Raw genomic sequence first — 16,961 nt, 5'->3', positions numbered from 1 at the left:
CAAGGCTGGCTAGCTGGTGGAGCTCATGAATTAATTCTTTCTTCTCCGGAGGAACCTCACATAAACTACCCATTGATTTGCGGCTAAGTGCATCAGCTACTACATTTGCTTTCCTGGGGTGGTATAAGATACTTACATCATAATCTTTCAGTAGTTCTAACCACCGCCTCTGCCGAAGATTCAACTCCTTCTGTTTAAAAATATATTGGAGACTCTTGTGATATGTATAAATATCAACATGAACGCCATACAAATAGTGTCTCCACATCTGTAGTGCATGAATAACTGCAGCCAATTCGAGGTCATGAGTTGGGTAATTTTTCTCGTCTTTCAACAACTGCCTTGAAACATAGGCAATGACTTTACCATGTTGCATCAACACGTAGCCTAACCTAACACCAGAGGCATCACAATACACAACATAACCATCTGATCCTTCTGGAAGTGTCAGGACTAGGGCTGAAGTTAATCTATCCTTCAATTCCTAGAAACTGCGTTCACAAGCATCCGTCCACTGAAATTTTACTGATTTCTGAGTTAGCTTTGTCAATGGTGCTGAAATGGAGGAAAACCCTTTCACAAATCTTCTATAGTAACCTGCCGATCCCAGAAAACTACGGACTTCTGTAGGCGCTGTAGGCCTTGGCCAAGTCTTCACAGCCTCTATTTTCTAATTATCAACTCGAATGCCGTCTGCTGAGACAATATGGCCCAGAAAAGTCACAGAATTTTGCCAGAACTCGTATTTTGAAAATTTTGCATACAACTCTCGAGTCCGAAGAATTCCAAGGACAATACGTAAATAGTTTGCATGCTCCGCTTCTGTTCGAGAGTATACTAGAATATCATCAATGAATACAATCACAAATAGATCTAAAAGAGGCCTGGATACATTATTCATCAAATTCATAAACACCGCCGGAGCATTAGTCAACCCAAATGACATCACCCGAAATTCATAGTAGCCATATCTCGTTCTGAAAGCTGTTTTGGGAATGTCCTCTTCTCTAACTCTCACTTGGTGATACTCCGACCTTAGATCAATTTTCGAAAACCATTTGGCACCCTGCAATTGATCAAACAAATCATCGATTCTTAGAAGTAAATATCTATTCTTGATTGTCACCTTGTTCAACTGTCTATAGTCTATGCACATCCGTAGGGAACCATCTTTCTTTCTCACAAATAGGACAAGTGCTCCCCAGGGTGATGAACTAGGCCTAATAAATCCTTTCTCAAGCAAATATTTCAATTGCGCCTTCAGCTCTTTCAACTCTGCTGGAGCCATTCGGTAAGGAGGAATAGATACACGCTTGGTGTCGGGCAATACATCGATAGCAAAATCAATCTCTCTTTCCGGAGGAAGGCCTGGAAGGTCATCGGAAAATACTTTCGAAAGTTCATTCACTACCGGGACGGATTGAAAAGGCGGCGACCTTGCTTCGGTGTCATGAACTCGGACTAGGTTATAAATATATGTTACACCTTGGAAATTCCCGTTAGCGTACAGTGAATAGGCCAACGAAGGGTATGATGTATACGATGTTTCGATAAGCAAGAAATAGCATTTGATGGTCCTAATTAAGATTTCCAAAGACATTCGAGGTAAGAGAAGAAAGTTGTTAAGGAAAGCAAGTCATATGTTATGTGTCGGATAAGAATTTCGAGTATCGAGTTAATGACGTTCTAATAATGTTTTGGAGAAGAGTTATGACATCCCTTAGAATGGTATTGAGGTGTTAAACAAGTGTTAAGAAGGTTCCATAAGGATTGGAGATCGAACGAGTCGACGAGAACAAGTCTCGGTTAGCTGGGCAACATACGGCCAGACATACTAGCCGTATAAAATTCACGGACCGTATGTCCAATCGTAGATTCAGCCCAGAATGGCATACTTCACTGGAACAAACATATGGTCCAAACGTACGGCCTGTGAAAAATATACGGACCGTATGTTGGTCCGTATGTTCTGGTCGGGACAGATTGTGAATTAATATAAGGGACCTCTCTTTCATTTATTTTCATTTCATTCGCCATATCCACAAGCCAAGAACCCTCTAGAATATTCCCCACACTTCATCCACAAGAATTCAAAGGAAATTGATGATCAACTTCATCAAACCAACAAGAATCAAGAGTTAGAAACACATTAAAGTCATCTAAGTCAAGAAATCCCAAGAGAAGTGAAATAGGGTTTTGGTGCTAGAAAAGTATTTCCACTCAAGGCTTGTTTCTACGCTATCTAAGGTAAGTTTCATGGTATTTTCATGATGTTTGAAGTATTGATAAGTTGAAACACTTGGATTGTAGAAGAGTATAGGAAATGGGTCATAAATGTGTGAATAGTGTCATTGTTGAGTAGTAGTTGGGAATGAATCATGAAAATGGGTATGTTGTGATTATGAATATGTTATAAATGACATTTAGAACATGGAATGAGTATTATATGTGAAAGAACATGATAGTGAATTATGATCATGATTTTGGAGGATTAGAGTGAAATTGTGAAATGTGGATAATGTGAACGAATGACGATTGTTGTTTATGATATCGTGATTGATGTTATGAATGTTTGGGAGTTGATATGGAACATAGAGGAAGTCGTATAAACAAAGGAAATGCTGCCCAATTTTCTCTAGCTTTAGTAAGCGCGTTCTTGTAATTGTTTAGCTAATGCCGATATGAATTCTCTTGAAGGTATAACGTGGGCATTAAAGGAGAACAAGCAAGCGATAGATTAGTTAAACGACAAAGGTATGTAAGGCTAAACCTTTATTTCTAAGGCATGAATCCTATGCATGATTTTCCTCCTTCGAGAGTTTCCTATATTCCGGAAAACTAAGAGCCTATGTTCATGAATAGCCAAATGAGATAAGAGATACATTACGAATACGATAATGATGTTGACTACGATTCTTTGATGTTTTCCTTATGTGCACTCACCTTAAAACGTTAGTCCCTCCAAGGTGAGATATAACGATTATGATTACTCCATTACGTAAACGGGGGTTCACGACCTTATGTCACCCCGACATAGCTATAGTTGCCTCCAAGTTCTAATGTATATTCTAAAGATAAATGTATGATGATGTATAACTTATGATATGCCTATGAAATGTGTGATGATGTTAAGTTACGATGAGTATACGACGATATGATTCCACCGCGCCTAAATGGCCGGGCATGCCATCGCGAAGGCGGGCTGCATACGATTACACCGCGCCTAGAAGGCTAGGCATGTCACCGCTAAGGCGGGCTGCTATGTTTACACCGAGCCTAGAAGGCCGGGCATGACACCACTAATGGGCGGCATATGATGGTTACCCGGACGCGGGTTAACGATGGCAATGTATATGTAACGATGATGAAGTATATGTGATATGATGAGGTATATGCTATGATAATACACATGATATGCTTATGTATGATATATATATATATATATATATATATATATATATATATAAATGTATCCATACGTAAAGTGTACACGGAGTTATGTCCTCATCTCATGACTTATGATTTCTCTACTATGTTCATTTCACTCATGTCTTACATACTACGGTACAATGTTCGTGATCGACGTACGTTTTCTTTGACAACCGTGTTCATGCCCGGGTAGACGGGGAAGCGATCCAGACTCGTAGGAGCTGTTAGATGATTTGGGAGCACTCCACTTTTCCGGAGGTGCCATTAATTATTCTTTTGGTACATATGTATATATTCATGTTTTGGGCATGACGGGGTCCTGTCCCGTCTATATGTCTAGTACTCTAGTAGAGGCTCGTAGATACGCAGTATGGGTAGTATGGTATCACAGACTTTATGTTTATGCATGTATATCTATGTTATTTTGATAGCCGAAAGGCTTATGTATATAAAGTAAATATATTTCAAACGTTAATAGTCTTTCTGATTACGAGTACAAGAGATTTGACTCAAAGCAGATGAGTAACAGAATGAGCGGTGTTCGGTGGTTAGCCCCGGATACTCGTCATGGCCCGTAGCCTGGTCGTGACAATATATCCCTTAGCTATCATCTTCCTTGCCTTAAGGTAGGAAATAAACCTACCTTTTGGAGACGCAATATTACCTTTCCATTCAAGTACTGCTTCTCCTGGAAACTGAAATCGAATCATTTTTGTTCTGCAATCCACATTAGCATAACAAGAGGCCAACAAATCCATGCCCATAATTGCATCAAAATCTAAAATTTCCAGCTCAATTAAATCAGCAATAGTCTAACGATCGCATACCACAATCACACAATTTTTATACACTCGTCTAGCTACTACGGGATCACCAACCGGAGTAGATACCTCAAAAGGCTTTATTGGCTCGGGTTTCACCCTAATACGATCAACAGTATACAGAGTGATATAAGAAAACGTGAAACACGGATCAATCAGCGCATAAACATCATGAGAGAATATAGTCAACATACCTGTAACCACATCTGGGGATGACTCAAGATCTGGGCGTCTGGCTAAAGCGTAGATACGGGGCTGAGTACCCCCAGAACTGGATGCTCCCCCTTTGCCCCTACCACGGCCTGCTGGAGTCTAGGGAGTCTGCCCTATCGGGCGCACAGACGAGGAAGAGCCAGCTGCTGATTCTGTGGGCTAAACCCCACCTCTATCGTACCCGTACCTCGAGGGACAATCACGTATCAAATGCCCAGTCTGTCCACAAACATAACAAGTATCTGAACCTTGGCGACACGGGCCCGAATGTAACTTTCTGCACTGACTACATCGTGGAACCGGTGGTCTCCTCTGACTATAATCACCTCCAAACTGGGAACCCGAAGCTCTCGAGCTCTGACCCTATCCTGAATGAATGGGGCGGTCAAATCTCCCGCATGTAAATTGAGGAGGTGCACTAGTCGTCGACTGACCTGAATATCTAAAATGTGACTGCCTCGATCCCCCTCTATAGTCGCTGCCGGTGCCAACAGATCTGGCCTTCTTACTCTTCCCTCTATCAATATCGCGCTCACCTCTTTGCGGATGTTGCTGCTCTTCTAAGTTCTAGGCGTGAGCCTGAATGCCGAAAATATCCATCCTCTCTTGCAATGAAGCTGTCAAGCAGTTTTTGAACAAATGTGGCCCTAAGCCACTCACAAATATGTGTACTCTATCTCCCATATTGGCCACCATAGTCAAAGCATATCTAGCCAATGAATTAAAGTGAAGGATATACTCCCGAGCACTCATATTCCCTTGCTTTAGATTCAAAAACCTGTCAGCATGGGCCCTTCGAACCTCGGGTGGCAAATAGTGACGAAGGAAAGCATCTACAAATTTCTGCCAAATCGGGGGAGGTGCATCTTCCTTTCTTGAAGATATCCAGTTGTTATACCAAAGAACCGCCATATCCGGGAGTCTATAAGATGCTAACTCCACAGATTCAGTATCGGAGGCATGGATAATTCTCAACGTCCTCAGCATCTCATCAATAAAACCTTGTGGGTCTTCATCCGGCTTTGACCCGAAAATTTTTGGAGGATTTAAACTCATGAAATCATGGGCTCTAGCACTAGTCGCCCTATCACCTGGCCGTACTCTGCCGTTGAGCTTGAGTGGCAACTAGCTGTGTCAACAACTGAATAGCTTCGGTCATTTGTTGACTCGAAGCACCCGGTGGAGGAACTGGAGGCGTAGGAGCCGGAGCTGAAGCCCCCTTTCGTTCTTCTAAAATAGGCAGAGTTTGAGAGGTATTGGATGGAGCCTCATTATGAGATTCACCTTCTTCTACATTCGTTGGCAGCTCCCTCTCTATCCGCCTTTCTGTCGTAGCATTTCCCTTCTGGGCGGCTGCGGCTTTTCTCTTTAATGGCATCGCAGAAATCATAACACACAATTAGGGAGGAAAAAATCTTATAACATGGCTCTATGGCATAATCTAATAAGAAGAAGAATGGTCATCTTTTCCTAAATGCCCTGCAGCCTCTTGTTTATAAGTGTGGCGCGCTTCACACCCATAAACAAGACTCTACTGGACATAGCTCATAGACACTCCCTAGGACGGAACCGCTCTGATACCACTTTTGTCACTACCTGACTAGGGCCATGACGGGTACCCAGAGCTAACTGTCGAGCACCACTCGTTAAGCTAATCATCATACTCAACCTGAACATATAAAATCTCCAAAACAACATAAGCCTATATACATATGCCCTCACGGCTGCAAAAATGATATACAAGAGTACATTGTAATCATCATGGGGCATCAACTACCCATACGTACGTATCTATGAGCCTCTACTAGAGTACTAGACAAAAGGACGAGACAGGACCCCGTCGTGCCCATATGTGCACACAAAATAAGATCTCAAAAATGGCACCTCCGGAATAGTGGAGTGCTTTGCTGAATAGCTCCTAGGAATCTGGGCCACCTCCCTGTCTACCTGTGGGCATGAACACGGCGTCCAAAAAGAAAAGGACGTCAGTACGAAAAATATACTGAGTATGTAAGGCATGAATAATACTAGCATAATAAAGAAATAACATAGCATGAGGCGAAGATATAACCTGCTTAACTTTTAAAGAAAACACATGTCATGCATATCAAATATACCGTCAACGTTAACCCGCGTTCGGGTATCGCACACCGCCCACTAATGGTGTTATGTCCTGCCCTTTAGGCACGGTGTAATCAAAGCAGCCTGCCTTAGCGGTGTCATGTTTGGCCATCTAGGCACGGTGTAATCATAAGCAGCCCGACTTAACGTTGTCATGTCCGGCCAACTTGGCACGGTGTAATCTCATCATTTTATACTTATCATAAAGCATACATAAGAACTCAAAGACAACTATAACTCTATCAGGGTGACGTAACATCGAGAACAACCGATTCCGTTATGGAGTAATCATAATCATCATGTCCCATCTTGAAGGAACTAGCACTATAAGGTGAGGCCATCAACAATGAATAGCATCAAGGAATCGTGTAAAGATCATTAATATCATAATAACATCATCTCATTATTGTGGAACACATCCCATCTATATCTCGTAGGAAACTTTTAATACTCTTTAGCTTTCATCTTTTGGGATGTAAGGAGGTCATGGAAATTACCGAAAGGAAGTTACAATATATGAGAGAATCATGCCTTTGGAAATGAAGTGACTAGCCTTACATACCTTTATATCTCTTTAACTCTATCATCTAATTGCGTGCCTCACAAGCTTGCGATTCTACCTTCAAGGGAATTCATACTAAGATTAGATAATTGAAGATATACTTAGGCTTAAGCTAAAGCTAATGAAAATTGGGTAACATCTCCTTTATTTCGATGACTTCCTCCACATAATAAACAACTCCCAACATCAATAACAACACCCTATCAAAATCCTTCATAAGTCTAGCTATGGCACCATACCGTATCCATTTTTATACAAGACCTCTATAACATCTTTAATACTATTCATAGCAATATTATACTCATTACATATCAAGAACTATGATTCAAGTCAAGTCGTGATTCAAGAATAGTACTATTTTCATATTTGCACTCCATTTTCTCCTCCCTTCCATAATCTAAGTCTTTTAACCTCTCAATAATCTTAACAACATGAAATAAAGATAAAACTCACCTTAGTCACTTTTGAATAAGCCTTGAATCAATCTACTCCATTAGAATGAAATCCCCCCACTTGTATACCAAAGAAATTCTTACTCTTCACAAATCCTAATAGGCTTGCTCGTATATAAATCTCTTAATCTTGGCTTTTGATCTTGGTTTCTTGGTATAGATTTGTTGTAGAAATAGAGAGAGGGTTTTGGAGAGTTCTAGAGAGATGTAGGATCTGTTTTTGGGAGAATAATGGAATAAAAACGTGGGATCTTATATTTATAATTAGGACTGGAAAGTTTTAGATCCGCGGGTCGACGGTCGTCGACGTGTCGACGGTCCGTCAACATGCTCAGTCGAACTGCCGCCTAAGATGTCTGATTGCAGAACCCTGTCGACGGTGCCAGACGACGGCTCGTCGTCGTGTCGACGGTCGTTCTTTGGGCCGTCGACGCTGACTGGTTTCAGCAGTTTTTTTGAACTGCTCCGTCTTGCTCTGATTCGATTCGTTTCACTTCTAATTCCCTTGTAACGTCAAGAATGCATACTTATACTCCCGTACACGTACAAGGTAAAATATCTCATGTCCAAAACTGCGGGTGCGGATTACGGGCGAAGGTACACACCACCAATAAGCCAAAATCTCCTTGCAACAAAAACGGAAGGTGTAACACGAGTAAAGTGTTGGCTTGTGTTGAGACGAGATCGTCGCTTCTTCATCAAAATAAGGCAAAGCAGTCTGAGGATGCAGGGTTGAGCAAGATTTGTGATAAAGTCTTGAGTGGTGAGGCCAAGGAGGCCATGATTGATAGTGAGGGAGTCTTGAGGATCGGGGGTCCCATAGTTCTAGATACTTCATTCATCCTCGGTGCTACCAAGATTGTGATTGCGAGTGAACTTAAGAAATTTTAGCTCGTATTGATGATTTGATTGGGACAATTTTGTAGGATACTATTATTCGTTCTACCGGAAGTAACTTAAGAAGTTTTGAGCTGAAGAAGCTGCAAATGGATTCGAGCCCGAGAGTGAACTTGAGTTTTAGCTTGGATTCAAGGAAGTATTAGGAGCGGATTTACAAAGTGGTTCTTGATGACGAAAATGGGAAAGTTGTTGTTGTAAAAAAACTAAACAAAATGGTAACAAAAGGAGAAGAAGAATTCGTAGCTGAAGTGAATTCAATCAGCAGGACTAATCACAAGAACTTGGTCCAACTCCTTGGATTCTGCAACGAAGGCCAACACCACCTTTTAGTATATGAATACATGAAAACCGGCTCAATAAAACACTTGCTATTCAAAGATTCCAGACTTAGCTGGTCCAAAAGGGTACAAGTTGCTATTGACACTGTCAAAGGACTTGGCTATTTGCACGAAGAGTGCAATACCCAAATTATACATTGTGACATCAAATCCCAAAATGTGCTTTTGGATGAAAGTTTGAGTTCAAAAATAGCAAATTTTGGTATGGCCAAGCTTCTGAGAAAAAATCAAACTCGAACAACCACTAGGATACGTGGAACGAGAGGGTATGTAGCCCCAGAGTGGTTCAAAAAAGTGCCTATAAATGTGAAGGTGGATTTGTACAGCTTCGGGGTCTTGCTCTTAAAGTTGATTTGCTGCAGAAAAAAATTATGAGCAAGAGGTGGAAAATGAGAACGAAATTATACTAGTGGAGTGGGCTTTTGATTGCTATAAAAGAAACGAATTGCATCTACTTGTGGATAATGATGAAGAGGCATTAGTAGATATCAAGAGGTTTGAGAAGTTCTTGATGGTTGCTATTTGTTGCATTCAAGAAATTCCAGCATTAAGGCCTAGTCATGCTAATGCTTGAAGGTTCTGTTGAGGTGTCAAATCCTCCAGACCCTTTTTCCTTTATCAATTTTGTATAGCTCAACCATGTTTTTCCTTATTCTTCTGTTTGCACCTAAAGAGTAGCAATAACCTGTGTACTCAATGTACCTTTAAAAAAAAAAAAAAAACAGTGTGTACTCAAAGTCAATTTTGTATCTGTATATTCAGTGCAATATGCTTCTTGAAAGGGTAAAGGGTCAAAAATACCCCTCCACTTTGGAAAAAGGGCTAAAAATACCCTCCGAACTTATTTTGGATCAAAAATACCCCTCCTGTCCTTAAAGTTTTCAAATATAACCCTGTCTTGACGGAAATTATCCCCTCACATAACCCAAAATCATTTTTTAAACCTGCTCCATTATTTAAAACCGACTCAAATAAATAATAACCTATAAGATACCCTTATTCTCCCAACACGTAGGTATGAAGTCTAAGGGAATAAGAACATCTTATAGGTTATTATTTAGTTGGGTCGGGTTTAAATGATAGAGAGCGGGTTTAAAAAATTATTTCGAGTTATTTTGAGGGATAATTTTCACCAAGACGGGGGTATATTTGAAAACTTCAAGGATAGGAGGGGTATTTTTGACACAAAATAAATTCAGAGGATATTTTTAGCCTTTTTCCAAAGTAGAGGGGTATTATTGACCCTTTAGTACCTTCTACTTTGGTCAACCCATCCCCTAATAAATAATAAAGGAAAAGAAATCTTCATGTTTCTTATTTGATATTGAACCAATCAGAATCCTGAATTCCCGACATCGGAAGCTTTGGGGTATCCATTATACTCCAACTTGACATTCAACGTCGCGCATATAGCTCTAAATTTCAACCTCAATGAGTCCACAATATCAGTTGCAGACTCGTTTTCCGGTTCAGAAATGGGATACTTTTGAAGCAACTCATCCATCTGTTTGATGCTTTTCTGTACACGTGACGAAAAACAGTTTGGTTGTACTAAAATTGCAGCATTCCAGACATCAATGCAACCTCTGTAAAAACCTAATTCCTCACCTGTTTCGAACCCTGTTTTGAGCCCCACATCGCGCCCTTCATCTCTACCAGAGGCTAGGCCGTTGGAGTAGCCTTCGGAGTAGCCTTCGTTGTAGTGTGTGTCCTCTAAATTCAGTGATGAGTCGAAAATGTCTTCAGTTGAATTAGGCTGGTCAGAACTCATGGTGCTTTACCAATACTTCCAGATGGAAGAATACCTTAGATTGTTGTGGAAGAACAAATTGAAACCTGAAATTGTCAAATTTTGGTTGTTACATACCACTCAATTTAAGGTAATTGAGCCAAAACTAGGAAAAACTGATAAAGTTAATCCACCTTTAACTCCAAATATTTTATTTGTAAGGATTGGGAAATCTCAAGACTACTAACAAATAGGCCTGGTCATCTGGTTTATTACCAAGTCAACAGCATAATGCTACCTGATAAGTGAATATATTTTGATTTTGATGACCAATTTTTTTTTGTGTTCGATTTACAATTTGGACCAGCCCAAAGGCTTGAATCGATTTTCACCAGGAAAGGGAAGGGGAGAGGTAGGGGTCTCCATATTAGCATATAAAGTTGAATTGGCACAACAAAAAAGAGAAACGACCGTACACAATGACTTTCAAATCCTGACTTAGACAATCGTACCACCAAACTCTATGGATACTTTAATACCATAAAGCATATCAAAAACTAGGACACGACAAGAAACTTAATAGCACTTCAATGGTTAACGGCATAAAAGACTTCTGCTGAATTCAAGAGGAATTATCAGCAGCTGTTCAAACATTCAATTACCAATAAGGGTAAAGTGCGTGGATCTACATCCTACAGAGCCATGGATATTGGCAAGTTTGTATTCCAGGACTGTTTGCATCTGGAATTACCAGATGCAGACAATGGCTAAATCTTTCGAGGTTACTGAATTACCAGTTAGGTCAGCAAAGTTTATAGCACGCAAGCAATGGGTTTTTGCCTGTGCTGATGATATGTACAGTCGTATATACAATTACAATACCATGGACAAGATCAAAGTATTCGAAGCGCACACTGATTATATTAGGTGTGTGGCTGTTCATCCTACTCTACCATGTGTGCTGTCATCTTCTGATGACATGCTTATCTATGGGACTGGGAGAAAGGATGGCTATGCTCTCAAATTTTTCAGGGTCATTCCCATTATGTGATGCAAGTCACATTTAATCGAAAGACACCAATACATTTGCCAGTGCATCTCTTGATCAGACTATAAAGATTTGGAACCCTGGCTACCCTGACCCAAACTTCACATTGGATGCGCATCTAAAAGGGGTTAAGTGTGTTTACTCTTTTGCTGGTTGTGACAAACCTTATATGATAACTGGTTCTGATGACCATACTGCTAAGGTGTGGGACTATCAAGACTAAAAGTTGTGTCCAGACTCTTGAAGGCCATACGCACAATGTCTCTGCCTTATGTTTTGATCCTGCTCTTCCTATTATAATTATGGGGTATGAAGATGGGACAGTTTGTATGTGGCATGCAACCACTTATAGACTTGAGAACACTTTGAGTTACGGCCTTGAAAGAGTTTGGGCAGTTGATTACATGATGAGGACAAGAAGGGTTGGTATAGGTTATGATGAGGGAACTATCATGGTAAAAATTGGCCGAGAAGAACCAGTTGCCAGCACACAATGAAGTGCAAACTGTCAACATCGAGACTCTGTGTGTGTGTGTGTGTGGGGGGGGGGGGGGGATTACGAGGTTACTGATGGAGAAAAGCTGCCTTTTGCTGTCAAGGAATTGGGAACTTGTCACCTCTATCTACAAAGCTTGAAGCATTATCCAAATGGAAGGTCTGTTGTTTGTGGAGATGGAGAGTATATCATATATACTGCTCTAGCATTTGGTGCAGCTTGGAATTTGTTTGATCTTCTGATGGAGAATATGATGTAAGGGAAAGTACGTCAAGGATTAAGATCTTCAGCAAACATTTTCAGGAGAAGAAGAGCATCCGCCCTACTTTCTCAGCTGCGCGCATCTATGGAGGTACTCTACTACTCTATTAGCGATGTGCTCAAATGATTTTATTTGTTTCTACGATAGGGCTGACTGCAGGTTGATAAGACGAATTGATGTGAATGTGAAGAATCTCTACTGGGCAGACAGTGGTGATCTGATGGCAATTGCAAGTAATGCATCCTTCTACATACTGAAGTATAATCGTGAGGTGCCCATTTAGATCGTGGAAGATCAGTAGATGAGCAAGGCGTTGAAGAAGCTTTTGAACTCCTTTATGAGATAAATGAACAGGTCAGGACTGGAATTTGGTTTTAGCGATTGTACAATAATTCCTCCTGGAAACTTGACTACTGTGTGGTGCACAATGTTTCATTTAGACTGGCCTATGTACCTTCTTGGATATCTAGCTAACCAGAGTAAGATTTTTCTGATAGACAAAGAGTTCAATGTCATTGGATATATTTTACTGCTCAGACAGATTGAGTACAAGACACTTGTGATCCGTGGTGACTGGAACAGAGCAAATGAGGTGCTGCCATCGATTCCTAAGGAGCACCAGAATACTGTTGCTCATTTCTTGGCGTCGCGAGGTATGGTAGATGAAGCATTAGAAGTTGCAACAGAGCCTAACTACAGATTTGCTCTAGCCATACAGCTGGGGAAATTAGATATTGAAAGGACATTGCAGTGGTAGCTCAGAGTGAGTCCAAGTGGAAGCAGTTGGGTGAACCAGCCATGTCTGCTGGAATGCTGGATAAGGCAGAGGAATGTCAGAAGTATGCCAATGACTTGAGTAGTCTGTTGCTACTCTATTCCTCAGTAGGGGATGCTGAAGGAATAACTGAACTAGCAACTCTTGCCAAAGAGAAAGGGAAAAACAATGTCACATTCCTTTGCATGTTCCTTTTGGGTAAAGTGGAGGAATGCACTCAGCTACTGATTGATAGCAACCGGATACCTGAGGGTGCTTTTATGGCTAGATCTTATCTGCCAAGTAAGTTTTCTGAAATAGTTGCAATATGGAAGAAGGACCTCAGAAAGGTTAACCAGAAAGCAGCAGAAGCTTTGGCTGATCCTGAAGAATATCCTAGCCTGTTTGAGCACTGGCAAGTTACATGTTCAACAGAATCCAGAGTTGCAGAAGAAAGGGGTGGCTATCACCAGCAGGAGAATATAAAACTCATCCTGATAGATCAACTGACAACCTAGTTGAAGCTTTCAGCAAGAGAATGGATGAAGAACCACTTGAAAATGGAGATATGTACCGCGAGGTTGCAGAACAGAGTGGTGATGAGGTGCAAGAACTGGGGCAAAATGATTCACAAAATGAGAGACAGGAAGAGGGCCAAGAAGAGCCTGTGGTCGTGGCTGACTCTACTGGTGGTACAGCACTCATTAATGGAACCAAGGCAGAACAAGAGTGGGCTACAAATAATGAAGGAAAACTGTCAGCCTAAAAGCAATTGGTTGGGCCAGTGTGAAAATCCTAGCTTTGTTGCTCTGCTTATACCAAGTCACTAGGTGCATTTAAGACGGTTCCAGCTGTTCAATAGGTGTTTCCTTAAAAGGGGGCGATCAAGGGATGGGGCATGTCTGTTCCGCAAGCGGTGTTATTTTGTAGCAATGAGTTGTGTAGGCATATTGGACATACATTGGCAGCTTCGGTTGTTATCTTTAGTCACTCATAGTTGTTTTATCAAAATAAAAAAATTATTTCTTTCCCAGTTACTAATTCAATTCAATGTCCAAATTCAAAGCCAATTAGCATAGCTTATCAAGGGCGAGAATGCAGCATTGAATTCTTGCATGATCCCTGAAGCATACTACTCTGTAACCAAATAGAAGAACAAAAATAAAATGCCTGGAGTCGTATCCATCAAACATACACTACAACGGTCAGATTTAGAAAGCTATTTACTGCTCGGAAACAAACTTGGTGGACCTTGGACAGAGATGATTTTAAAATACATTCAAGTATACTTCCTCAATCAAAAGAAGTTGTCAGTCGTCCAAACTTACTTTCAAGTAAAGGTTGTCTCAGAATAGCTAACAACAAGAAGCCATGGAAATGTCACATCTTAGAAGTAAACCAATTATATCTCTGTATCTTCAATTGCCAAATCTTCATCCATCAAATAAAATGACAATATAATTGTCATCAAGTCATCAGTTTTTTCTTTTGTGTTATGATCAAAGTTATTGGCCTTAATTAATCAAACTATCTGTGGCATTGTCACAGAGTTTGATGGTATAGTTTAAGGAGGATTAAACACATTCTAGTTCGAGAAAGGAACCATTATGCATCAAATTCAGTTTATGTATGCCAGATGTTAGTTAATGATACCAAAATTCTAGCCAATAAATCAACAATTATGCAATTTACATTTTTAAAAAAAAAAAAAAAAAACTATTTACGAAGTCTTGAATTCAAATTCCACGTGTTTCCATGTAGCATTCTACTATCTAGAAATACAATACAGAGCACAGATAATAACAACTAAATCAAAAGTCTGCTTTTCTTTCTCTTTAAGAGCCTATACTTGTTCAATCCACTAAAACTTTTTCTTTTCTCATTTAGTTCCTTAATTTTAGCCTCCAATCTGAAGATTTGTTTAACTCTAGTCCAACACAAATGAGGCATTAAGGGAACTGTGGATGGGGAATGAAAGAGACCAAAAAGGGCAGTAACTTACAATCAAGACATCACACGGCAGAGAGCTGAAATTAAGGAAAAAGGTCATTCGCACTTCAAATTTGATGAAACCTTAGTTGAATCACCTAACCAAGGACATGACCTTAAACTACCATCAAATCCTGAAGCCACTAACGCCAGTTATAGAGGCATAAAAAGGCAAGAAGATTAAATTAAAATGGGACAATATACTTTTCTAACAGTGTTCAAATAGGGATGAAAAGTGAAATAGATCAACATCATAACGTGATTCTTTATTGTGCTTAAATCCTTCTAACAGAAGACAGATTCATGATAACTCTAAAGACCACAGATCAAACCCCATCAGTCTAGACTCATTGTTTTACATCCTAGGTGAATGATTAGAGACAAAATGAACTGAATTCAGTTGACATGATCTTAGACCAGCTTTTCCATTTTTTATCAGATAAACAAAAATGAGACCTAGGAAGCACTACCACTTTGGGTTTTAACAGCTACAAATAGCACATTTTCTTCAAAATAGACATGACCTAAATAAGATCTAGGCAAATTAATCAGGTTCAAGACATATCTCCACCTAAAACAATTTTTGGCCTTCTTAAGATTAAACAAACAGCTTAATGTAGAAACAGTTAGTGTTACACAACAATAGTTAATTAACTTGTTAATAGAGTTGTGTCCAATAGTTATAGCATTCTAGCACACTCTTAATCTCAATAACATGGGCATGATTCAAAAACAACCTCCTATTAACTCTAACAGAACCAATCTATACAGACCAAGCGCATCTTTATACTACTATACTAAATTAAACAAGGGAAACTGAACCAAAATAGACTAGACACAATTAACATAATGTTAAGCTAAACATATAAAGCCAATCACACTAAGCATGACTTACACTAAACTATCATATTAAACTAAATAAGCAGCTAACAGATGCACCTCGCGTTCATGATATCTACATTCCACTGTGCCCGCAGTATAAAAAAACAAGCAGAAACTAAGCACATAATGATTAATATGTGAGACAAACAAGCATAAAAAACTAACCAAATAAGCTAATAAGGAGAAAGGGTAAGAGTGTGACCTTTCTCGTGTGCAGCCTTAGTCGAGTGTTGGAATTGGAGATTCCTTTACTCCTCAAATCCCAAGAACTCAACCACAAAACCCAAAAAACAAGAGAAAACAAACTCTTTAAAATTTTACTTAAAAACTCAAAAAAGTTAAGGATTTCCAATATTTTGGAAATCTCAGGTATTTTCGAGTTATTTTGAGTATATCAAAATTTATATGGTCAAACTTGTCAAATAACAAAGAAATAGGGTGGAATCCCCAAAACCCCAATCACATCAATGTGGGATAACTCCCAAAGATGGGGAGGATTCTGTTTATATAGTGGCTTAAATGAGTTTCAAATGCAACTTTGTTGACGCTGAACTTAAAAATAAACAAAAATTAAAATGGTACTGAAGATAGCACGACAGGACTATAACTGCACTCATGTGTGTGTGTAAAAGTTTTTAAATTACCTTATTCTCCCTCCACTAATGTTGCTTTACACATAGTTATACGCATAATTAGGAACACTAAATAAAGGGCGTATTTTACATATTAAAACTAAGTTAGTAGTTAACAGACTTCTGAAAAAGTCATAAGTTACTAATTTAAACCAAAATAAACTATATTAATTAAAAATTTCATATAAAACCCTAACTAAAGAGGCATCATAGAGAGTATACAAAATCTAAAAAAAGAAGAAAATAATACAATAAACACATTATTCCTGCAGCTTTAATTATTATAAATAGAAGAAAATTTGGGAATCAAAGCATAATTGTCATAGCTTTTGT

The 16,961-nt window shown here is 39.5% G+C and overlaps 1 protein-coding gene and 1 pseudogene across 2 annotated transcripts; one reads left to right on the top strand and one right to left on the bottom strand.

The window, feature by feature from the left end:
- Positions 1–10,124: 10,124 nt before the first annotated feature.
- On the bottom strand, positions 10,125–16,604 carry LOC132041706 (uncharacterized). Of its 2 annotated transcripts, none has more exons than XM_059432414.1 (2): positions 16,199–16,604; positions 10,125–10,672 (listed from the first exon to the last, which is right to left on the bottom strand). In XM_059432414.1, exon 2 carries the CDS (start codon positions 10,605–10,607, stop codon positions 10,170–10,172), a length of 438 nt encoding a protein of 145 aa, XP_059288397.1. In that variant the 5' UTR covers positions 10,608–10,672; positions 16,199–16,604; the 3' UTR covers positions 10,125–10,169. The 2 variants fall into 2 exon arrangements, with proteins under 2 accessions (XP_059288397.1, XP_059288398.1); XM_059432415.1 differs by lacking the exon at positions 16,199–16,604 and adding an exon at positions 13,700–13,836.
- LOC132041705 (coatomer subunit beta'-2-like) lies at positions 11,226–13,891 on the top strand (annotated as a pseudogene).
- Positions 16,605–16,961: the final 357 nt, after the last annotated feature.

Source organism: Lycium ferocissimum, unplaced genomic scaffold, assembly GCF_029784015.1.
Source record: "Lycium ferocissimum isolate CSIRO_LF1 unplaced genomic scaffold, AGI_CSIRO_Lferr_CH_V1 ctg11250, whole genome shotgun sequence".
Taxonomy (NCBI): Eukaryota; Viridiplantae; Streptophyta; class Magnoliopsida; order Solanales; family Solanaceae; genus Lycium; species Lycium ferocissimum.
The sequence above is the reverse complement of the archived record's forward strand: the minus strand, read 5'-3'. Positions and strand labels throughout refer to the sequence as shown.